The sequence below is a fragment of the Pantherophis guttatus genome, chromosome 2 (genome assembly GCF_059756535.1).
Source record: "Pantherophis guttatus breed Tessera chromosome 2, ASM5975653v1, whole genome shotgun sequence".
Lineage (NCBI taxonomy): Eukaryota > Metazoa > Chordata > Lepidosauria > Squamata > Colubridae > Pantherophis > Pantherophis guttatus.
Window position 1 is genome coordinate 220,066,004 of NC_142064.1, and position 24,920 is coordinate 220,090,923.

A 24,920-nucleotide genomic window follows, 5' to 3' on the forward strand; every position below is an offset into this window, starting at 1 on the left:
CTGTGGACCACCCTGGTTCCATCCTGGCTTTTCCAATGGGTAGGCATTTTTAAGAACTCCAGATGCAGCATGCCTGCAAAAATTGTACTAAAGAAAGATGGGTTTTGTCAATTAGTAAAGGAGATTACAGTATTGTTGTAAGAGTAGTAAGTGCAGGCTTTGTTAGATAAGAAATGGCAGCGTTGATGGTTCCTGTTCTTTGGTGATTAAAAGGGATGAAAGTGAGGATTATTTTTTGAAGGTCTGTTGGAATAAAAGCATTGCTGCAGATGTGTTTTTTTTTTCCTGGTAAGGCTGTTAGGAAATAGTGGCCTCAGTTAATATCCCTTAAACAAAACAGTCTATCATCAAATATATTGCGTTTATTAAACAGACAGGCCATTGTCCATATACTTTAAGAAGGGAGGAATAGAGAAACACTGTTGAAATGTTGATTTGATGATTTTATTGCCACAACCAGTAACCACAGTCTGAAATAGGTCCATTTCAAAAACCAACAATTAGAACTCAAGAATATGATTTTACTATATTATTATGTACTTTCTCTGCTATACTGTGTCTTTAAATACAGCAACTCTGCAGTCAGAAAATAAAATTCTGTATATATCAATTTTGTACTTTTATGATACGCAAGCAATGGAGCACTGGAAAGTTATTTACATGAGGATCAGCAAGCAAGATCAAATCTTTGACTCAATTAAAGATAGGAAAAGATAGGAATTACTAGATTCCCTCCTAATCTCATTTTATTTGTAATTGGTTTCTGGTCTTTTTGAATCTTAAGAGACATTACAGATTGCTTCTTACTGAGTCAGTGCAAGCAGTTTCAAAAAAGCTTTAGGAATCACGCTCCACAGAACAAGCTCATCAAGCAAGTGAATAGGGAGACCAAATAGAGGTTTTGCAGAGGAAAGTAGCATTGCTTTCTTTACGGAACATAGGGATGAAAAGAACTTCTCTTGTAAAGAATATATGCCACTTTTGTTTTCTTCCTAGAAGATGTTATGAGTTACATATGCTTTACATATGCGTTACAAGTGCAGACTGATTGCCCTCCTAGTGAACAAAGTGAAAGATCCTGCCCACCCTCCATTGTATTAAAGATGATGATGAACAGTTGGTTCAAATACAGGAAATATTTGTGGAGGTTGGGGAGGAGGACCATACCTATAAAATAAAACCCCTCTTCTTTGGAGCTTCAGAATAGATTCTAGAATTTTCCCATTGATTATTTTTTTTTTAAATGAAGCTGCATTAAAAAAAAATTGCTGCTATAACCCCCAGGGACTGGGAAGAAAACTATACAAAGGGAAGGATTTCAACCTCTACACTGAATTTAAACCAAGTGATGGTGATCAGTCCTACAAAGAGAGAATAAAGCAGTCTAGAAAACAGTGCAATGCCGATCTCTGGGCTGTGAAGGTATCCAATAATGTAGGAAAAACAATCTCTTGGTAAGATTTCTAAAATCTTAACTGTTCTCTTTCAGTGAAACTTGGGAAGTTTCACTGAAACTTCTGGGAAGAATCTTGCTTTTTGTGGAGGTGGATTAATTAATCATATTTGAAGAACTGATTTGTAGAAGATGTAGCTGATTTGTGCTTCTAAAATAATGATGACAAAACTATGCCACACATGTCAAAGGTGACATGTCACAATATTTTAGATGACATGTCAGTGATCACCAACACCCGACAACAACTATTCTTCCTGTTTGCATTACCAAAGAAAATAAATGAACAAAAATACAAGAAAGCAGTGGATGGAAACTGATCAAGGAAAGAAGCAACCTAGAACTAAGAAGAAATTTCCTGACAGGTAGAACAATCAATCAGTGGAACAACTTGCCTCCAGATGTTGTGAATGCTCCAACACTGGAAATTTTAAAGAAAATATTCTAAATATGTGACCCTACACACACCACTTGAAGCTTAAAATGGATTTTCACCATTTTTCACTGATCTGTCATCTTTAGAATTGTGATTGGCGGTGACATGAAAGAGAAAGCAACTTGCAAAATGTGATAGGAACATGGCAACCACACAGTTCAATGGCCTTCCAATCATTACACAGTGTGATTGTTTGTGCAGTGGAGCTCATTTTCAAGGAGCAAGGGCAATGGATATCTGTGACTGCAGTCTCCAAAATGAGCATACTTTCAGCAATCATATGAAATTGGCTTTTGTTTTTGTGTACATTGAATTATAAATGAATATGTAAATATTCATTTATAATATATAATGATTCTGCTGGTGAGACAGTACCCACCAGCAGAATCATGTTAAGGGCTTTCCAAATTTTTGAAACACTAAGGCCAAAAGATTCACCAGAATTCTAGAAAGCTAATAATGGGATTAATTGACAAATCTGTAAATTTCAGTAGAACATCAGGTAAAATATTCAACTGTGGAACCAACTGCTTATGAAAGATTAGTCCAAAATGTTTAAACAAAGATTAAATGACCATTTTGCAGACATGTCATAGTAGTGGTACCTGCACCAGGTAGAGAGCTGGATTAATGATCTCCATATTCTCTTCCAACCCTTACATTCTACAGTATGATCCTATAAAGAAGATTGCAATATCAAAAAAGGGAATAAGCATGAATTAATAAATGAAATGAAAGAAAAATAGTTATGATGTGACTCTAAATCACATCAAGAATCAAAGAAAAACTGAAAGATAAAATAGAATCTGTTTATGGAAATAAAGGTATATGTTTAATTATAAACCAAGAGGCTAAAATGTATGCTAGAATGTACAAATATTGTGGAAAGCTTATGAAAGTATGAATTCATAAATTGGTACTATTATAATTATATGATACACTCCAGTGAATGGTGAAAGTGCAAAAAACCAAGGTGGGTTTTAGGGAAGCTCTCTTTAAACCCCTGCAACAGAGAAGCAAGGGACATGTTTTCTTGGCATCAGAGTTCCCAGTGTTCATTATCTGAATTTAAAACACTCTTTTTTTACATCTTTCTACTTAATCCAGAAAGAGATTGGATCTCCATTTATGGAAACATGGTCCTTTTTTCTTTGTACAAATATACCAAATTAATAGCATTTGAAAAAGAAGGCAAAAACATTCACTGTAGTAACACACAACATACTGCATTTTTGTTGATGACTTCAAATGATTGAAGTTTAGCAGGTGCCACCCCCTCTAACAGCTCTCAGGACGAGGCCTTATGCTTCTCTGTTCTTAATGCTTCAGTGAAATACTGTAAAAAGCAATTTCAAAATCAGGAGCTTTTCTGGGATCTGGTGATTATCATTTAACTTCTGAAGTTAATGTCAAAGGAACCTTACCTGGCACACCTGCAATTAATTACAAATACAACTGCCCTAATCTTTAAAAAATGTTGAAGGGCCATAAATGAATGCAGATTATAAAAAGGAAAATCCTAACATTTCCATTTACATCAACATCTTTCTGGGATTTAATTAATGACTTTGTATTTTAACATGGCTTAAAATGAAAGAGCAGAGTACTTCAGGCTAGCAGGCTCTCAGCCAACATAGTAAGTACTTTATGTTTATATTGAGCACTAAAGATCATTGTACAAAATAGAGTTCTACTATCCTTTGCAGAGATTAGAAAATGCCACATATTTTGTACAAATATTAAATAAAGAAATGCCTAACAGTGGATAATGATAACAAATGGATAAGCTGCTTTTAAGGAATTTAGCCTGTATATCTCTTAACAGGTAATCTCCTCCATAAATGTCAGCATGTCAACATCCTTATTAAAAATGCAGGACAAATGTTTCCTCATTTTTGTACACAGAAGATGTGGGGCCCATATCTGTGACTGATTTGTGTTTGTCTGTGTGACTGTAATAAATGTGTCCCTCTCGCAGTACCTAAAGGTTGTTAGGAGCTGGATGGGGAGCAACGGGATGAAACTAAACCCTTGCAAGACCGAGTGGCTCTGGGTTTGGGGTTCGTTGGCTCAGGGAGAATTGCCAACTTTGGCCTTGGATGGGATGACACTACTCCAAACAGACCCTGTGTGTAATCTAGGGGTTTTCCTGGACTAACGACTCCTGCTCAAAGAGCGGGTGGTGGTCATGCCCAGGAGGATCTTTGCGCAACTGTGGGTTGTGCGCCTGTTACAACCTTTCCTGGACCAACAGTCCCTACTCACAGTCACACATGCCCTAGTCACTTCCCGTCTTGACTATTGCAACGTGCTCTACATGGGGCTGCTGCCCTTGAAGAGCATTTGGACACTCCAGTTGGTGCAAAATGCAGTGGCCTGCATGATTTTGTGCAGACCCCAGTGTGCACATGTGTCACCTCTCCTGTGGGAGCTGCATTGATTGCCAATTTGCTTCCATGTGCAATTCAAGGTGCTGGTTGTCACCTTTAAGCCCTTCATGGCTTGGGACCAGGTTATCTGAGGGACCTTCTCTTGCCAGCCACATCTTCCCGACCTATCAGAGCGGGGAGGCAGGTAATGTTGCAGGTCCCATCCCCAAGGGAGATACACAACCCAGAAGAAGGACCTTCTCCGTGATGGCTCCCTCTCTCTGGAACATCATTTCCCCAGAGATTAGAATGGCCTCTACTCTAATACTCTTCCGGAAGGCACTGAAGATCTGATTCTGCCAGCAGGCCTAGGGAACCCAGAGTGGGATGGAATCCATTAAATGGCTCGTGTGATCTGCTATCGCTGGGGCGGGGGGTGGAAGGTAAGGGGTGAGGGGTGATTTTGTTCTATTGTACTATATTAATTTATTTGATTCTTTTTGTTAGTTTTTATTGTTTTAAATGTGGTTTTATATTCTGTAAGCCACCTTGAGTCGCCATGGGTGAATAGGCGGCAATATAAATAAATAAATTAAATAAATAAATGTGTGTTTATCTTCTTAATTACTCTCTGATTCCCTTATGAGGAAATACATTGGAGACAGTATTCGGGATTTTTTTTTTTTAACCTTCTGTATTGCAGACCAACTGTATAATGACATTTGATGCAAAACTATGCAAATGGCTTTTTTATCATTTGAATAAAGCTGTAGTTATAGATGCCCTACTCCCTTGTTTAGTGGATCACTAGAATAATAGGTACCTCTGTGTAAGAGAAGAGCAACCAGAGCTGGGAAGGGGCAGAATTAATTGCACCCTCAGCTTAGAGTTGTTGTGTTCCCACAAACGGTCAAAGTCCAATCCCTCTTGAATTACCTGGTGGGTCAACAATTTAATGTTGAATTTTAATTGACCAGATTCTTGTGTATTGGCTTGACTAAATCCTCTATGATGCAATTTAACGGATGGCCCTGAATCTTTGAACCTGACACCATGTCCCACAACTGATCCAGTAACTTGACTGGTCACTGTACCAGGTTTCTAAACTGCAGAAGGCAGCTTAATTATTGTAAAATATCCTTTGTAGCTCTCTATTTTGATAGGTTATTTTAACCTTTGTTCTAAGAACTCAGTATGATGAGGTGATTGTAATATTGGTTAGGAATGGAAGGAATCAGTTCACCCTCAGCCTTGGAAACTGACAAGGTGACTTTGGGCCAGCCACTTGCAGCTTAACCTACCTCACAGGATTATTATTATAGGGAATAAAATACACGGAGAATCCCCTGTAAGTGTTTCAAGTTCCTGGAGGAAAGGCAGGAACATAAACTCTTAATTCATTATTTTTTAGATTCCAGAGTGTTGTGGAGTGTTTACTTCAGATGCTGATTTCAAAAAGATTGAAATATATACATTCCTTGTCTGGAATGGTATAGTGCCTGCTGCTTGAGCAGGCAGTTGGATTGCTCCAAGGACGTCTTCTAGTCCAACTGCCTGCTCAATCAAGAAACGCTATACCATTCCAGACAAGTGGCTGTCCAGTCTCTTCTTAAAAGCCTCCAGTGATGGGGCACTTACAACTTCTGAAGGAAACCTAATTTTAGATAGATAGAATTTTTATTGGCCAAGTGTGTTTGGACATACACAAGGAATTTGTCTTCAGTGCATTACATCTTTTTTATAATATGGCGTCCAAAACTGGATGCAGTATTCTAAGTGTGGTCTTACTAAAGCTTTATAAAGTGGTACTAATACTTCACATAATTTTGATTCTAATCCTCTGTTAATGCAGCCTAGGATTGTGTTGGCTTTTTTGTATGCTGCTGCTGCACACTGCTGGTTCATAATTTAAGTGATTGTCCACTACGACTTCAAGATCCTTCTCATAGTTACTGCCATTGAGCAAGGTTTCAGCTAATCTGTACCTGCACATTTGATTTTTCTTACGTATAAGTAAAATTGTATTTTTCTCTCCATTGATTTTCATTTTGGTCCAGTGTTCATGTTTGTTGAGAATATATTTGATTAGTCCTTAGAATATGATATCATCTAAACATTTATTGTAGAGAACAAAAAGATACACTAATTCAAGTAGTTCAACTCTTTATATAAATTTCTTATGTGACATTTACAATATGTTTACCTCTGAGATTTGAAAAAAAAATTAGTACTACATCCCAGCATGGCTACTTGAATTAAAAATATATTCTCTTTCTTTAAAGCAAAGTTCTTCACTGACCCCATGAAATTAATGTGGGAGAACTCCTCCCCCCCTTATTTTCCCCCATCAAAGTATCATGTAAGACGTTTATTTGAACATGCTATTGTTTTGACTCCATAGTCTCAGTTTTACTAGAGTTAAGTTGATGGTATCTGTGTCCAATGTGCCAAAAGTGTAAGATATCATAGTGGATTGCACACCTGGGGAAAACAGAATAAATCTAGTCATGCTATTTTAAACAAGAAAAATTCCCACTGAAAATGACAGGTGTTCTGCCTGAATAATAGTAAACTGGAACAGATCAAAAGGCTCTACCTGATATTTGATTTCCTACATAATCCATTTAAAACAGCACCAGCCAATCATTAAAGTAAAACTGACACCAATAAAAGTAAATCAATAGTTCTCACTTTCCCCCATTTTCATGAAGTAACAGTTTTGCACAGTCCAATCCAGGATTTTAACTTTTTTTTCATAAAATATTTTATAAATTCATTAGTTAGTCTCAGCAAGTGACAATTCCTACTGAATCTTAGCTTGGCAGCTAAGTAGGATCAGGCCTAGTTAATACTTAGATGGGAGACTGCATTACTAGAACTCAGAAGGACCTGCAATCAAGGTGATCAAGGGGCAGGATGGCTGATACGAATGTGTAACGGATGATCTGTCCCTTTATATGTTTCTGCAATATTCTTGCTAGCAAGGCAAGGCAAGCATAGCATAGGCAAGATAAAAAGTTTTTAAAATTCCAAGAGAACAAACTGCTTCTGCAGAGAATATTTCTGCAGAGAAAAAAACATGGATGTATCCATAAAATAACTAAGAGTCCAGCACACATAAAGGAATGTTTCTTCTACAGTAGTTAAACATAATTAGAAATGTAATTAAAATGCTTTTCTATTTTTATTCCTTAGAACACTTATACTTCAGTCATTGTTCTTAATCTATATACTTGCATGAAGAAGCTGACCCTCAAATTTTTAACCAAAACACCATGAAAATTGGCTTATCTGCAGGTGGCATATTTTTCATGGTATTTTGGTTTGGCTCGTCAAGTATATATACATACATACTTTAAAGACAAGTATTACAGCTGATGCCATACATGGATAAACCAATCTAGTTTTGGAGCTGCATTTTGGAGCCTAAAATTCTCAGTTTATCCATGAGTATATACAGTACATATGTACGCTAAATCAAGGTTCCCCAATCCCCGGACCGCAAGCCACTACTGGGCCAGGGCCTATTTGGAACCGGGTCACACGAGAGGTGGGCCAGTGCACATGCTCACCTGTTGAGTTGCATGTGTGCCAACCCGCTGCTCACATGGTACAGTTCCCCTCTCCCTCCACTGGGCCGCCAAGCCACAAAGAATTGGGTACCGCTGAACTAAGTTGTAGTAGAAAATAATGAAGACCTTTTCTTAGATAATGAAATATAAACCACTTTAGGATCAAACCTTGATTCCAAGATATTGCCACACTTGCTCAGAGCTGTGCAGGAATCTAGATTCATACTTGGACACATTAGGATTAATATAAAGTTATTTAGGGGCTCTTTAATATTAGATTTGCTAAAGAAGCCGAGCCAGGTTCCGAAATGAGGTTAGAGTGAATCAGAGATGTTTAACATCAAATAAAGAACTTTGTGTCTATCTGAATCCCTGCTTACATATCTAAGCCCCTCAGTTTGAAAATCTATTTGTTAAATTTTACTTGCTGCCCACTTTGTTTTTCTATTTTATTTGATGTAGAATTGTATAGTTATATGCTCTTGTTTTACACTTTTCAGATTATAAAAAATGGACTTGTAAATCTCTGTATGAAAACAGCTTTTAAAATACCTGTTGTTCATCATTTCAATCAGCTGTAGGTATCCAGATGAAACTGGAGTTTTTCCAAAGGAAATTTTGGACTGCCAGTAGACAGGTATGTTATTATTGTGTATTTAAAAAACTTGAGTCACTGGCTAACATTAAAGCTGGAGAGAATCAGGAAAACATCTGACAAAATCTGTTATTTCTGCAAGTTAAATATAACTGGCAGAAAATGTTTTGGTAAATAAATTCCATCATGTGGTCACCATCATCAGTTAAAGATGAAGCAAGGTTTAAATAGCCAATGAGCCAGAATTTATTTTTTTGAGTTGAGTTTAACACAAATGCCAAGAGAAATCACTCAAAATGTGGGGCACAAGTCACCAAATGTGGATGACTCAAATTTATTTCTCATTTCCAACAGTTCTTCCAAATGTCTGAAGACATTTTTGGATCAGAGAGATATTTATTGCGTTCAAATATAGTGCACTTTTGTGTTGACTCAGTTTTTTATTTTGCAACAGTCAATTAATTGTTGCTTGTTACCATATGTAGTTTTATGAACCCAACACAAAAAATATTTATTTCTTTTATTGCACACCATATCTTATCTAAAAGTTACATATTTCTCTGCACCCAGAAGATGCAAATTCTAAACTTGTTTTAATACTATCAATCTTCTCCTTTTACAGTGCACATCTCTTGATGGTCGGTGTTCTATAAGCTGTGATGACGAGGTAAGCAAGATATTTCATACATGCACTGCCAATTTTTCTTAGCACTGAAACTGTAGACAATTATGCAAAGCATATATTCATACTAAAATGAAACAAACAAGTGTGTGTTTAGAAAAGATATTCTATCTCCTGGGTAATACTGATGCCTGACTGTGAAATAGAGATGTAATTTTAGAAGACGACATGGAGAATTAGCCTTGAGTATTTGCTTGTTCAAAACTAAGGTCTCATTTACCACGGATGTAGTAGTAAATATGGGCTGTGCTGTATCACATCTGAATGTTTCCAAAAGGAAAATATTTCATGTAAAAAAAATCATTGACATTTGAAAAATAATCCATTCCAGTCTTGTCCCTGATGTGATATTTTTATTGACTCTGTGTATATGTGTTTGATGGCAAAATATTTAACTATGCCACCACAATTTAACTATAACCTGAAGTAGCATAGTTCAGGAAATGATTTACTGTTTAGTCTTGCTGAATGACTAACCTGCCCTTTAATGTGGCAGCCAATATCTTTTCAATGAGTAGCATTTTTAACATAAAGTTCTTTTTATTCAAACTTCCAAGTCTGAGTGTTGGTCTGAAAAATGTTTGAGAGGATGCTTTTATTCTGATTTTTCAGACAACATATATACAAGTTTTTCTTGTGAATATTCTGTTAACTACACTTATGCCTATCTTTTGAGAAACGCTTTGATATGTCAGTATAAATTTAAAATGTACCGATTAAAAGTAAATGTGAAAAATTATGAAACTGAATTTCAAGATCAGTTTTCATTTCTTGGTTTAGAAAAATGTAGAAGTACTGGGTATTTATTGTTTAAGTTACATTTTGGGCTCTTTTCAGAAACCTCTTATATATCTATTCTAGTATATACTGGTATCTAAAGTTTTTAATCCTATAAATGTGCTTCTCTGTATACAGTTCTCCTTTCTCGAATGATCACTTCATGAAACAAGTAGACAAACAGGGGTGTCAAACTCGGTTTCATTGAGGGCCCCATCATGGTTGTGTTGGATCTTGGTGGACCAAGTGGGTGTGGCCGGGGTGCGTGTGGCCAGCTCAACATCCTGCAGCCCTCTGCCAGTGAAAACGGAGCCCAGGAGAGCCATGCGCCTCCCTCCCCGGCTCTGTTTTCTCTGGCAGAGGCACCGCAGGCCAGTCCTTCGCTGTTTCCAGGGCAGCCCTGCAGGCCAAATCTAACCACCCTGCAGGCTGGATCTGGCCCGTGGACCTTGAGTTTGACACCCCTTCCCTATAATATCCGTGTTTGGCTCTTGCAGTTTGCCAAACATTTCTCCAGTTCCCTTTTTCCAAGATGATTACATTGATAGTCACTTGAGTCTCAGTGAAGTTAATCTGCACTACAGATTAATTTTTAAAACCAAAACAGGAATATTATTTCCTGCCTGAGTGAAAAATACAATATTGAAATGAAAGAACACATTAACACATTTTTTTTGTTACTTTACAGAATATTAACTGTTACCTCATCGATAATAATGGGTTTATATTAGTTTCAGAAGACTACACGCAAGTACGTAGAAATCTGTTTCTTTCCTTCTCAAAAATCCAGTGCTATGCAATGCCTTTTGCTGGTGGTATACAGAAATAATGAATAGCATGAGATGAAAAGAATTTTAAAAAGACGCCTTGCCCCAAAGCACAGTTTTCTTTTCAGAGGGTCTGAAATAATTTTCTTTCTGATGGTCTGTAATAATGAATTTTCATTGGGTGGGTCTGCTTTTAACCTCATAAAACTTTAAGTTATAGAACCGCTTCTTCAGACATGTCTACCATGCCTGAAGACACTTATGTTAAATATGGATTTCAGCTCAAGCCTTTTGCCCAATTTAGAAATGTTTGTGTTTAGATTTTGAACATTTTGGCAATTTTATATGAGCAAGTTACAGCAATTGATAATTGCATAGGATTTTACAGGAATAATTAAGTTATTAGAAAAGGAAATAAAAGTAGAAGACAGTACATGATCTGGGTTTTTGCCAAACCTGATGCAGCAGCTGAAGTCTTTGATTCAGCAATGAAAATTATATAGAACTTGTGAAATATAAGAAGTCTGATAGCACCTTTTCTGACTAACAACTTTTATTAAAAGTCATAAGCATTTGTAAATGTTTACAGTAAGCCATTTAACAAATGTCACAGCCAGAACAGATGTTACCAGATGACTCCTTAGTGTCAGACTTCCAGCTAACTAAATAGCAATGTTTATATTGTAATGGCTTCTATCTCCTCCATGATAACTTTAAAGATGATAAATGTAACATTTAATCTTTTTGAAGTAAACAGAGCCATAAGACAATGGTCCTTGCAATAGTAACTAAAAAAAATATTGGGTAATCAGATATTTTCAGATGCAGGGCACAATCAAATGCTAATGAGCAGATATCTTGTTTCTTCTTCTCTGCTGAATTTATCCTGTTTACCCCAGATTTATTTTAAAAAGTTATGTAACTCAGCTGAGTTCGAGGGTTGATGAAGGGGATTCTGTAATTGAAAAGTTCTGTCAATGGAAAAAACTACATTGGATTCCACTAATGAATATAATTTATGGAAACAGGACTATAACTTGAAAAATAATGGAATATGCTTCCATTTCCCTTTTATGGGAATTCTATAAACATCCTCTTTCATGGGTTACTGAAAAAGCAGTACAATTGTATATTCTACAAAATTAGTCGTATTGTGTATACAGTAATTGAGCAGATCAAATTAACTTCTGTAGAAGAGAAAATTCTAGGACATAATCTAGCTAAAGTTAAGCAGAAAGTTATGTTCCACAATTTCATTATAAACAAACCACAGATTTTAATATTTCCGAACAATGGGAATTAAAACGGATCATACCCTTTGTTTCAAATTATTTAACCCATATTATGTTGAAAGTTAACTTTTAAAGTTGATTAAAAACTCTTGTATATTTTAAGCATAAATTTCATTCTTTTTTCAGTAACTTGGATATGTTCTTCTGAAAGTGAGGCATGTTTAGATTTATTTGCTGACTGACATCCTCAGACAGGCTTTCAGAACTGAATGTGTTCAAGCTATAAAAGGCAAATGCTCATATGAATTTTACCCACTCAAATAATTTGGATATAAAAAGGGAGCTCTTACTATATTAACCAAAAAAAAAAAAGAATCTTCTATTTTTGGCCTCACTTGTAATTTCTTTGCCAGCAAACTCCCAGGGGCATATTTGAAGCCAAGAATACATTCATCAAGAATCATAAGATACTTAGTGATAGTCATAGGTTACTAATAAGCAATCAAATCATACTAGGAAACAGAGCAATATAAGTCATAAAAATACAAGCAACATTGTTATAGTCATGAGTGGGAGGAGATATGTATTATTATGAGTGGGAGCAGATAGGAGATAAAGAGGATATAGGTATATCAGTATTTTGTTAAAGCAAACTTCATAGAACTCATGCAAATCCTTTTTCCCCTGTAGAAATGCTGGGATTACTTTTTTAAGGAATAAACAAAAGTTGTTTCCTGTATTGCAAAATGACATATGCTGCATATATGGGGGATTTGAATATCAAGGGGAAAAGCCTAGCCAAATCTCTTTGGCCAGAAGAGATTGGCCAGAAAATCCACAACCTAAGACTTTGAATTCTTATCTCAAACTTATCTTTGTTAATTCCTTTTTAGTGTAGTAAATAGAGTCTAAAGAGCTCATTTCGTAATATAAAACTAAATATTTATGTCTGTGATTAAAATGCAGAGCATTAAATAAGTCGTGTAGGAATTATTAAAGAAAACACTTTTTATTATTTGTTTAGAATTTTCTTTCTAACCCTATTTATACTTTTGTGAAATAGAACTTTGATCAAATGGGTTTATGTTCAGATTAAAGCATTTTCTTTAGAAGCTTGAGTTCAGCACATTTTTTTATATATATATATATATATATATATATATATATATATATATATATATATATATATATATTTACAGCATTAGATGTTACACAATAAACTGCAATCTATTATGTAAACTCTCACAACTTTCAAGGAATTAGTTTGTAAGCTTTATAATTCATCATGATATTTAAACTCTTTTCAACTTTTACAACAGTAAAGGACTTTATTTCATGCTTTTTAAAATTTTTCTGATCGTTTTATAGGAATAAAATTGTAACCAGTGTTGATTTGCATTTATCTGAAATTTCTGGACATTTTCTTTTGGCTTCAGACTGGAAACTTCTTTGGTGAGATTGAAGGTGCAGTGATGAACAAATTGCTAATAATGGACTCATTTAAAAGGTAAGGATATGAGCATATGTATATACGTCCAACATGTGCAAAGATTGGTTTGTATATCTCTTTTATGTATCTTCTTGATCTTAGTGTCTTGTACTTCAGTACAGGTGACATCCCAAAATGACATTCATCTTTGTACCAAAATGCAATCATAAACTGTTATTCGTAATTCCTTTAACATGCTTATTTTCCAGGATGATAGCCAACCCGATATCCCCACCACACACAAATTAATAATCAAATTGCAATTTCAATAAATCTCTGTGATTGTTCCCATGAATGGTGTGGTGGCCTAATGGTAGAGCTCTTGCCTAACAATCAGGAGGCTGTGAGTTCAATCTTAGGTACTAGCAGGTATTTCTCTCTCAGAAAATATCTGCTGTGAGCTTTGCATAGGCATCAGGAAGGACATCTGGCCGGTAAATGCTCAGCTCCATTCAATTGCCCTGAATCCATCCCAATGCAAGGGATTACAGCAGGGGTGTCAAATTCACATCATCACGGCGGTGTCACGTGATGTCTCGGGACTTTTTTCCCCTTTGCTAAACCGGATGTGAGCGTGGCCAGCACATGACGCATCCGGCCCATGGACCGGGAATTTGACAGCCCTGGATTACAGGGTCGTTAAAAGAAAAAAAAATGTGGTTATTCCCATATTTATCATCCTTGTTTCAGTGCTGGGAAAGGATAGTCACATTTTGAGACAGCTTTTTATAGGAATTCAAGTGTGCATTAAAGTCAGCTGAAAGGCTAGGCCAATTCAAAAGAAACAAACTATTTGGCATTATACAGTAGTGAAGTAACTCTGTCTGATTTCATTCCTCATCTTTTCTCTACTATAAAATTATTTCCCCTCCCCTCTCAATTTTATTCCCAAAACATCTTCCAAGATGGATTAGGCTAGGAAATAATTTGTGTGCAAGACTATCCAGTGATAGTTTAAGTGCTTCCAGAGCTCAAGCATCATTTTTAAATAGTTCATTTTTAAACAAGTAACCAAAATTTCAACCATATTGAAGAAGAGCAACACTTACAGATGAGGTCTTGGGTTGGTAATTCAACACAAGAAAATGACTTGTTCTAATTTAATACTGCTTCTAATAGATTGCAACAAATCTCACAAGATTGGAACACTGCCTAGTGAAGGAAGGAACACATATAGTGAAGGAAAGAAACTAAAGTAAAAGTGGAATGATGGCTGTAACAAAAAGTAACTATCCTGTATTAAAAGATATTAAAAGTATAAATTAAGCTTCCCAAAAAATGGATGGAATATAAGGGGGATGTAAAAAAAAAAGAGGATAAGCTTCCTATTATGACACTGGACAATACACAGTTTAAGTCATGATCTTACAAACAATATAAAAACAGAATCAAAGCATTAAAAAAGATGAAGTCTGGAAAAATAATACTATTTCTAATAAACTGCTCATCTAGTTTTGGGCTGGGCCATTTAATCTAGCCCAAGGCTTGGAAGAACTGTGCTTTAAAAGCTTGTTTAAATAAGGACAGGGTAGGGACAATGCAGATTTCAGAGGTTGCGGGGGAGAGAAGTGTGCTTCTGATGATATTAGAGATACGTTGGCTGGCGACATAAATGTGCATGAACAATTGCAAGATATATTTATGTATAAAACAGTATTGCTGACATGTCTTCCATAATGATAAGATACACAATTCATGCTATTTATGCTGATGCAAAGGGACTTTGTGGGAATGGATGTGCTTAAAAGGCAGATCCACCATCACTTAAGAAAACCACACCTGGTAGGGACCCAAAAATTTGATCTATACTTGGAAAGGTTTCCATGGGCAAAGAATGAGATTTCCATAACAATATACTCTTCTCCCACTGGATATTCTCTCTGCCAGTGGAGGAAATATATAAAGCCAATCCAAATATCCTCCAATCAACAAACTGAGGGCAGAAGGAGGAGGGTGAGGATTAAGAGCAGTGATTCATATTTACAAAATATTTCATGCTTTTTGTTAAATGTTCTATCTGACAGGAATAAAGCAAAGAGACTATGGATAAAGTGCCGATACCCATTTTTATAATTCTGATAGCTAATTTGGAATAGCTCATGGATTAAGCATTAATGCTTATAAAATTCCCAATATCAAAGTCAGCTGAGAACAGACAAGCTCCATGTTGAAAGCACCTTATAAAAATGAGCTGGTGGTTTAAATACAAGGAGCTGGTTATTGCCAAAAAATTTGAATTGTCAAATTATATAATTAGCCGTAAAGCTTCCCAGAGACACTTGGAACAGTGAAACGGGTATAAATTTAATAAATAAAATAATTCATTTTTCTTTTCCTCTGTAAAACTGATAGTGGCTGTTATGATGAAGGGAAGGGAAGATCAAAGTTGGGCAGTTTGATAGAATAGGCCATATTGGGTGATGCTGAGGTAAGGAAGGAAGTTATAAGATCCCATTAAATTAGTTCAGAATCCATCCAGGTTTGTTTTTAATTCTCAGCCAATCCAAACTGGTTTGGTAGAACTATTGGTTCTGCCAAACTATAGGTACCAAATAGATTGTATCAAGTAAGTGTGGTAATTTTTCCAGATGAACTGTGGACCCCAGAAAATTATACTGAGAAGTAATTACATCATTCCATTTGGCATTCATGGTGCATGATTGTTGATGTATGTCACTGTTCCCATATGGAATTCAGTATGTAAGCGACCATAATGGTACAACAGATTATTAAGAATTGGCCATAATTTGCTTTTTTCCCCCATATAGAATCATTGCTTTAGAAGAAGCCTTTTTTACCGTTACATAGAACATTTAGCTCCATGCAGGAATTCAAGTTAAAGATTCTGTGATAGATTTTTGCCCATTATCTGCCTGGATAAGTGCCTGATTCCATTCCATGCAGCTCTTACTGATAGGATTGTTATTGTTTTTTAATCCTTTCAATGGGATTTTAAAATAATTTACTTGAAACTCGTCTTGGATCTGCAGCAAAAGAAGTCCTATAAGCCGCATAGCAATATACAAAATTTATAAATTTTAGGGACTCAGAATCTTCCCATAACTACCACTGAGTAATCTTAGTCAGTATCTATATAGTTAGGAATAGTTTTTCCAGGAGGTTCCATCAGCTTTGACTGCAGAGAATTTAATATATACTTTGTATAATAAGTAGATATTGAACTTTACATAAAAACATGAATTACCATGCTTCATCAGATCAAGATGTATCTTTCTGAACTAAAGTTTTCCTGAATTTTACTGAATTACAGTACTCAGCAGTGGTAACCATTGTCCATGCTGGCTAGGCTGTTTGTGGTTGAAATTTAAACTGTTTGGAGAGCCAGATGTCTACTCACTATTTACAGTGATAAACTCATTGTCCCTATAATAATTGTAGGATTGACGTTAAACTACAAAGCAAACACAAATTTGATTCCTTCTAAAATATTTCCAATCTCTTTAACATTTTTTATTTTTATTTTATTTTGACACCTTATATCTGTCTATATGGTTTATATAAAAGCATCATGTTCTCAGTGTGTGTGTGTGTGTGTGTGTGTATGTGAGAGAGAGGGGAGGGAGAGGGGGAGAGAGGGAGATTTGCCCCTGTAATAGTGTATTGGAGTCAAAGAATAGGTGGTAGATGCAGCCAAGAGGGCCTTTGCACAGCTTCATCTAGTGCTCCAGTTGAGCCCCTTCCTGGATTGGAAGTCCCTTCAAATTGTCACTCATGTCCTACCTAGACACAGACTTGTGCACTGCAACAGCAATATGCTTTTCATGGGTTCCTCTAAAAAGCCACTCAAAGCTGAGTGACATTGCTTCATGAGTGACATTGGTTGCCAGTTTGCTTTGGGGTATAATTCAAGCTGTTGGTCATCACCTTCAGAGCACAGAATGGCCTGTCTGTCATGTTTTCTGCATAGCCAGAAATGCCAGAAGAATTAATGCACTCTGGGTTCCTTTGATTAAACAAGGGTCTATCAGGACCAGCAATGATGCCTTTTCTGTCCCTGGACCTGCCCTCTAGAATGAAATCACCATTGAAATCCATGTGCCCATCCTGTTAGTTTTTGGTGAAGTCCTGAAGACCTGGTTATCCTCGCAGGCATTGGGTTAGCAGGGATGGAGCCACTTTTCAGATGTGTTTTCTTTTTGTTTTTATATAGAGTGACTGGATTCCATTTTGTTTTGTTTTGCATTTTTATTGTTTATCATATTGTGAGCTGCCCAAGACTAGTCTGGAATTGAGTGGTACTAACATTGAGTGAAGTAAATGCATAAAACAATTACAATAGAATACATATTTCCACTTGAACTCATGCGCAAACAAAGCACCTTCTGCATTTTTAACTTGAGTTGCCACTAGGTGACATGGGCGGCATGCAAGTCTAATAAATAAATAGGCAAATAAACAAAATCAAGAATCAGACTTGACTCTTACAAACCTAATCCCAAACAAATTTCAGAATCAAAAATATGTACATCCCTGAATCACATCTTAGGTTTCCTTTCAGGAAGTTAAATCCAACTCAATCCTAACAAAACCAAGTGCTGTGGGTTTTGGGGCTTCCTAGATTTCATATCTGACTTTGGATTGGGGGGGGGCAGTTCTTCATTCAAGAGTGTGATGTAACTTGGAGATCCTACTGGAGTCACAGCTCCTGCAAAATGATGGGTGGCAGCTATGACCCTTAAGACCTTTACACAACTTCATCTGGGACTAATTCTGACTGCACAAGACCAAGCCTTAAGAACAAATGCATACAAAGCCAGAGTTGAGATGACAGCGACAGACAGCAAATGTTGTCTGTGCAAAAAAGATGAAGAAACAGCGGACTCGCTAGTTAGTTGCTGCAAGAAGATCACGCATAATATTTACAGAAAATGGCATTCAAATAACAACAATGGTGCACCGCAAGAAATACCAGGTGCCTGAAAGCAAGAAAAGGTGGGACCACAAAATGGTCAAAGTAATAGAAAATGAAGACATTAAAGCAGTGGGAAAATCCATTTTTTTTTTTTTACTATCGGTTCTGTGGGCGTGGCTTGGTGGGCGTTGCAGGGGAAGGATATTGCAAAATCTCCATTCCCACTCCACTGGGGCCAGCCAGAGGTGGTATTTTCCAGTTCTCAAAATTTCTGCTACCAGTTCTCCAAACTGCTCAAAACTTCCACTACCGGTTCTCCAGAACCTGTCAGAACCTTCTGGATTTCACCCCTGTGTTAAAGTGCTCTGGGACTTTAGAATTCAAACAAACAAACACCTGCCATACAACACTGCAGACTTAACAATTGTTGACAACAAAAACAAAAAAAGTCTGAATAGTGGATGTGGCAGTATTTATGGAAACAGCAGAATAAAAAAAGAAGGAATTGAAGAAAATTATAAAATGAAAGCCCTGCAAATACAAGTAGAACCACTGCACCAAAAGAAAGCGAAGATAGTCTTAATAGTAATAAGCATCTTGGATGCAATCCCAAAACATCTGGAATACCATTTGAACACCATCAGCAATGACAGAATCACCATCAGTCAATTGCAAATGGCAGCTTTACTCAGAACAGCTTACATCCTGCAACTACACTTTTAATACACCATATTTGCCTATCCCAGGTCCTTGGGAAAGACTCAATAAGTGGATAAAAATGCCAATCCAGTAAAAACATCTGGCTGACTGTGCAACCAGCCATAATATGCTCAAATATGCTCAAAGCAATGGGCTATTCTTAAAATATAAGGCACGTAGAAATTTTAAATGAAAAATAAATATATTTGTTTGATTGCAGGGCATTTTCTAAATTTAGTTACAACTAGTTCTGACAATAATTGTTCAATAGCCCTTCAAAAGGAAATGAGGTAATGAAGTTTATTTTTTTAAAAAAAACTGCACTGTTTCATGAAAGATTTTTTAAAAGTGGCACATAGACTACCTGGCCCAGAGCAAAATCCTTTTTTTCCCCTTTCCATCTAAGGACAGACTTGGGCTTTTCTTGGCGGCACAGATCTAGGAACAGGTGCATCCAGGCATTTGAGGATACAGATGACAGGAGAATTTATGACAGGCAGACAGGAAGGGAAAAAAGCTAATGACAGAAAAAATACTCCACCTTTTCATGAGTCAGACTCAAGCTTTATTTATAATGATATCCAGTTTTAAATTCTCAGTTTTGCCCCTCACCCGGGCAGTGCTTGAAACCACTTTATTTGTGGTAGGCAGATTTTTCCTTCTATTCTTTTTGTAATGGAGTAATCTAATTTCAGGCTGTTTTCTTCTGATCCTTTGAGACCAGACTTCTTCTTGGGGCTGAGGCTGGGTCTCCACTCCTGATCCTACTGGCCTGATCCTAGTGGTGGAATTCAATTTTTTTACTACCGGTTCTGTGGGCATGGCTTGGTGGGTGTAGTGTGGCTTGGTGGCGTGGCAGGAGAAGGATACTGCAAAATCCCCATTCCCTCCCCCTCCTGGGGAAAGGATATTGCAAAATCTCCATTCCCACCCCACTCTGGGGCCAGCCAGAAGTGATATTTGCTGGTTCTCCGAACTACTCAGAATTTCCGCTACCGGTTCTCCAGAACCTGTCAGAACCTGCTGGATTTCACTCCTGCTACTGGCCTCCTCTCATGCGATGTCCTTCTTTAAGAAATCAAAGAGGAGCACTTATTTAATTTCTTGGAGCAGAGATGTCATCTCACTGCCAAGTGCCAGCAGGATATGTCACAGGAAGAAACCCAGGAGAAAAATACAACAATCCTTTTCAATGACCCAGATTGATTGCTATAAACTTAACCATTGAAAGTTTGCCTTTCAAACTTAACCATTTTAATTTAATTCATTGATGAAAACTTTAGTGAAGTCAAAATATTAATAATAGTTGTTGACATTAAGAGAACAACTAGCGTTAATACTATCTCATGTAAAATGAGCATTATTAATATAGTCTAATAGTTAAGAATACAGTGTGCAAATTAAAGGAATTTGTGCTTAAAAAAACACAAGCTATGTAGATTTATTCTCTTTCTCTCTGTCTCTCTCTCTCTCTCCCTCCCTCCCTCTCTCTCTCATTGAATCATTTCTTAAAAGTGTTTTTGGAGGCCAAATCTCTGCCTATTTGTTTAAACACATGTAATAGTTTTCCCAGGAAAAGAATATTTTTAGAAACTTGTATGAAGTCCCATTATGTGCTTCCAGACATTATCTAAACTAAGGATGGATAACAATCAGATTGTATTCTCCTGCATATGTTCTACCAGTCTCACCCTCAGATATTGACAGCAAAATTATAGCATTTCAGTGACACCTTTTTAATTGGTGCTCTGTGTATTCAAAATTAAGACTGGAAATGGAGACAAACAGCTCCCATTCTTATTCTTAAATCCATATCCCAAATCCCCGAATGAAGAGGATTTTTTTTGAGCCAATTTCAGATCATTTTCCATGGTTTGGAAAGGTTTAAGAGTCAGGATGGCAGCAGAAAGCCTGTGGGAGGCAAACAGCTCCCTTTTCTGTCTTTAACCCTTTATTCAACCAAAAGCACAAAAAGGTGTCTAAAATCACCCCAGAAAATGGGGGGGGGGGTTAAGGGTAGGAATTGGAACAGTTTGTATTGCAGAGATCTCCTGTTCTTATTCTACCCTTCAACCATTTAAAACATATAAACTCTCTGGGGAAAAAATTGACCCACTTCTTTTGGAAAGTTAGGAAGCTGGTGAGCAAAACTGAGAGACTACACATAGAGTTGTCCAATATTGGACAAAGCTTATGTTTATAAACTCCATGTTAGCACTGCTGGATTAGGTTATGAAAAATACTAAACATATATACTATCCAACAATAAAGTTGATGCTTTACTGAATGTCTTTTATTCAAATAAGTCTTGTGAATTTTATAGACTTTAGCAACCTAACTAGGTATTCAATGGGATATAAACTAGCAGTAGCTATTTAGACTTATATACTGCTTCCCAGTGCTTTACAGCCCTCTCTAGGCTGTTTACAGAGTCAGCATATGGCCCCCAACAATCTGACTCTCATTTTACTGACCTTGGAAAGATGGAAGGCTGAGTCAATGTTGAGCCAGTGAGAATTGAACTGCTGACAATTGGCAGTCGGCAGAATTAGCCTGCAATACTGCATTCAAAACCTCTGCAGCACCACAGCTCTAACAAATTATCTAAATGCCTAACAAATGCCAAGAAACTATCTAAATATCTAACAAACATTGCTTTACAAATATTGTTGTAACTTGTTGAGTTGCTAACAGAAGAACTCATCAGATTTGCTGATGACACCAAGTGGGAAGGAATAGTCAATACTCCAGAAGATAGGTTTAAGATACAGAAGAATTTTGACAGATTGGAATACTAGGCCCTATCTAACAAAATGAAATTCAATTGGGAGAAAAGTAAGGTTCTACATTTAGGAAAGAAAACCCAAATGCACAGGTATAGAATAATTGGTACCTAACTCAATTGTAGAAATTGTGAGAGGGATCTTGGAGTCCTAGTCGACAATCACTTAAATATGAGCCAGCAGTGTTCTGCAGCTGCTGAAACAGCCAACACAGTCCCAGACTGCATTAACAGAAGGATAAAATCAAGAAGTATTAGTAACACTTGGAATCACTGCATCCAGTTTTGATCACCACAACATTAAAAAAATGTTGAGACTCTGGAAGTGCAGAGAAGAACAACAAAGATTATTAGGGATATTATGGAGGATAAAATATATGATGAACAGTTGCAGGAATTGGGTATGTCTAGTCTAGTGAAAAGAAATACCAGAAGGGGGGGGATATATATAAATATGTTCCAATATTTGAGGGGCTGCCCCAAATAGGTCAACCTATTTTCCAAGGCACCAGAAGAGAAGAGAAGAAACAATGGTTGGAAATTAATCAAGGAGAGAAGCAATCTAGAACTAAGGAGAAATTTCCTGACAGTGAGAACAATTAATCACTGGAACAACTTTCCGCCAGGTATTATGGGTATCAGTAATTCAAAACAATGAACATACTCTACATAATACTTCTTTCTCCTCCTGCACAATCACCTTGTGAGGTGGGTTGGGCTGAGAGAGAGTAACTGGCCCAAAGTCACCAAGCCAGCTTTATTTCTTTTTCTACTGATTGTTGTGAGCTACCTGGGGTCATTATCTGAGATGTGGCCATATAAGTCTTGCAAATAAAATAAATGTTTCTGATTTTAACTACCATATTTTTGGGAGTATAAGACTGTTGTGGCCCATCAGTGACCTGTGCGGATTGTAGCTGATTCTGATAGCGAGGAGGCTGGTGTGGTGTTGCGCCAGCAGCCTGTGCAACTGGCATCCGAGTCAGACAATGAGGAGGCTGGAGAAGATGTGGTGCCAGAGGCAGGGATTCAGTCAGGGCCTTCAGAATCTCCAGAAGCTCCTTTAAGTGAAGAAAAGGAGCCTCTTCTCGATGCATGGGCGCGCAAAGCTGCCAAAAGGCAGGAGTGGCTCCTCAGGAGGAGGTCTCCTCGAGGCTTGGGGCTATTTGGCCACTCCCTTAGCCTATTTAAGGAGGAACGCCGACTGAAGCAAGTTGTAGGGAACAACTTTAGTTCACTCTACTTTGCGTCTGGATTCTCTGCACATGGCTTCTGGGCTTTCTGCCAACCTTCGTAAGATTTTGATTACTTTATCTTTGGTTTCTTGTAGGCTGTTAAGAAAGCTTATTAACAGCCTTTGTTTTGAAAAAGACTGAATTTAGTAAATTAAGTTTTGTACAAACTTTGTGTGTGCTGTGTTCTTTGGGATCTGTAGCTGGGGCAGAACAAAGACACACTTTTTTCCCTCCTAAAAGAGGATGGAAATGTTGGTGCATCTTATACACTGAATACAGCCATTTTTGGCCTCCCGAAGCCCCGCCCTGCTCATTCCATTTTTGTGAAAAATGGGCCCATTTTTTTGCAAAAACAGGGTCCGCAGAGGGTTTGGGAGGCCTGTAGAGTGCTCCTGGTGGCTGGGGAGGGCAGAAATGGGGGGATTTTTGCCCTCCCCCAGCCCTTAGGAGCACTCTGCAGATCTCCCAAACCTTCTGCACGCCCCATTTTTTGCAAAAACGTTTTTGCAAAAAACGGGGCACACAGAGAGTTTGGGAGGCCTGTACTGCCCCTGGGGGCCGGGATGGGCAAAATCCTTTTTTTTTCTTACTTACCTCTTCGAAATCTTGGTGTATTTTATACACTGGTGCATCTTATAATCTGAAAAATACGGTAATTTTTCAATTATCCAGGAAACTGGAATATAAAATGTGTATTTTATAAACGGCAGCACTTCAGCTATTCAGTTTCAATGTTATTTGCTTTAAAAGTTGGGTACCTAATCATGACACAAATATGAATTGCAGTATCTTTTTTTCTGCCATAATTCTATGACATTGCCTTCACCTTATGCCCAGCCCATATGTGAGACAGTTCTTAGGTCTTCTAATATTAAAACAGAATCTTGCTCCTTATGTCGACACTGTTCAAAGACAATCTCAAGATGGGTAAAATTGAACCTGAATAATGAATACCTGTACATGAGGTACATGAAAGCATGTGAACCAATGAAATAATAAGCTGTTTTTGTGAACAGTTTTGCTTATTCAGGGCAATTGAACTAAATATAATTCTGTTTAAAAGATTATGTCTTACAGCAACAAGATGCTGTCATTTTTGTTACCACGTGCCAAGCCAATTTATTTCTGCATTAAGTTCCCTTCATCTGATGTAGGCAAACAAAGCCCAATGCTACTCAATGCATTTAAATTACACATTCAGTTTGTTAGTGTTCAGATACTTTGGCTAAAACATTATAGTTAATTTGCATAGAATAAATATAATGTCATGACTGAATTGTTTTTGGTAACTGACCAAAGAGCAACTATGAGATTTGGAAAGCCAGATCTTTTTCATGGATTGCAAAGATACAAAACAGGTATGTTGGGGATGGGGATGATCAGATGATGCTGGATTCTTGTTAGCTTCAGTTAAACATAAAATAGATAGGAAAAGATGGCACCAAAAGGCAGTCCAACTCAGTTCTGCTCTGCATTAGCCAGTTTGAATTTCTAAGTCTAAATCTACTGAATGTTTTTAGTATTCAACAGTTAATAGTGCCTGAGTCATCACATACATTTGTCTGCAATGCACCTCTTTTGATTGTTACAACACCATCTTGCAGAGAAAATGTTAGTAATGTGGAGAAACCCATCATCTATGTGAAGATGTTCACTCTTCAATCACCTTGGCAAAAAGATTTTTGAATAAGAAATAAAAAGGAAGCAACCTGTAGAGAAGCAGCATTTCTCCTTGCTAAATGCTTTGGGACCAAATTCATAGCAGTTGGGTTTTCTTTAGGGATAAAGATATAAAGATTATATAATATAAACTATAAACATCATATTGAGACTGAAACAGGCATTGCAACATTTTTTTCTCACACTGCAGCCATAACATCATTGTTGCACTGCTTGGGAGAAGCCTGACAGAAATTACAATGGTTTCAAGGAGAGCTAGTTTGGTATAATGGTTAAGGC

The 24,920-nt window shown here is 37.0% G+C and overlaps 1 protein-coding gene across 3 annotated transcripts in view; it reads left to right on the forward strand.

The window, feature by feature from the left end:
• Positions 1-24,920, forward strand: part of CACNA2D3 (calcium voltage-gated channel auxiliary subunit alpha2delta 3) — a 563,616-nt gene that overhangs the window by 504,063 nt on the left and 34,633 nt on the right. For all 3 annotated transcript variants that reach the window (XM_060688326.2, XM_060688328.2, XM_060688327.2), the window contains 4 exons: positions 8,406-8,467; positions 9,048-9,092; positions 10,573-10,635; positions 13,320-13,390. In XM_060688326.2, the coding sequence (XP_060544309.2) occupies positions 8,406-8,467; positions 9,048-9,092; positions 10,573-10,635; positions 13,320-13,390 (241 nt within the window). The remainder of the gene's footprint in view (positions 1-8,405; positions 8,468-9,047; positions 9,093-10,572; positions 10,636-13,319; positions 13,391-24,920) is intronic.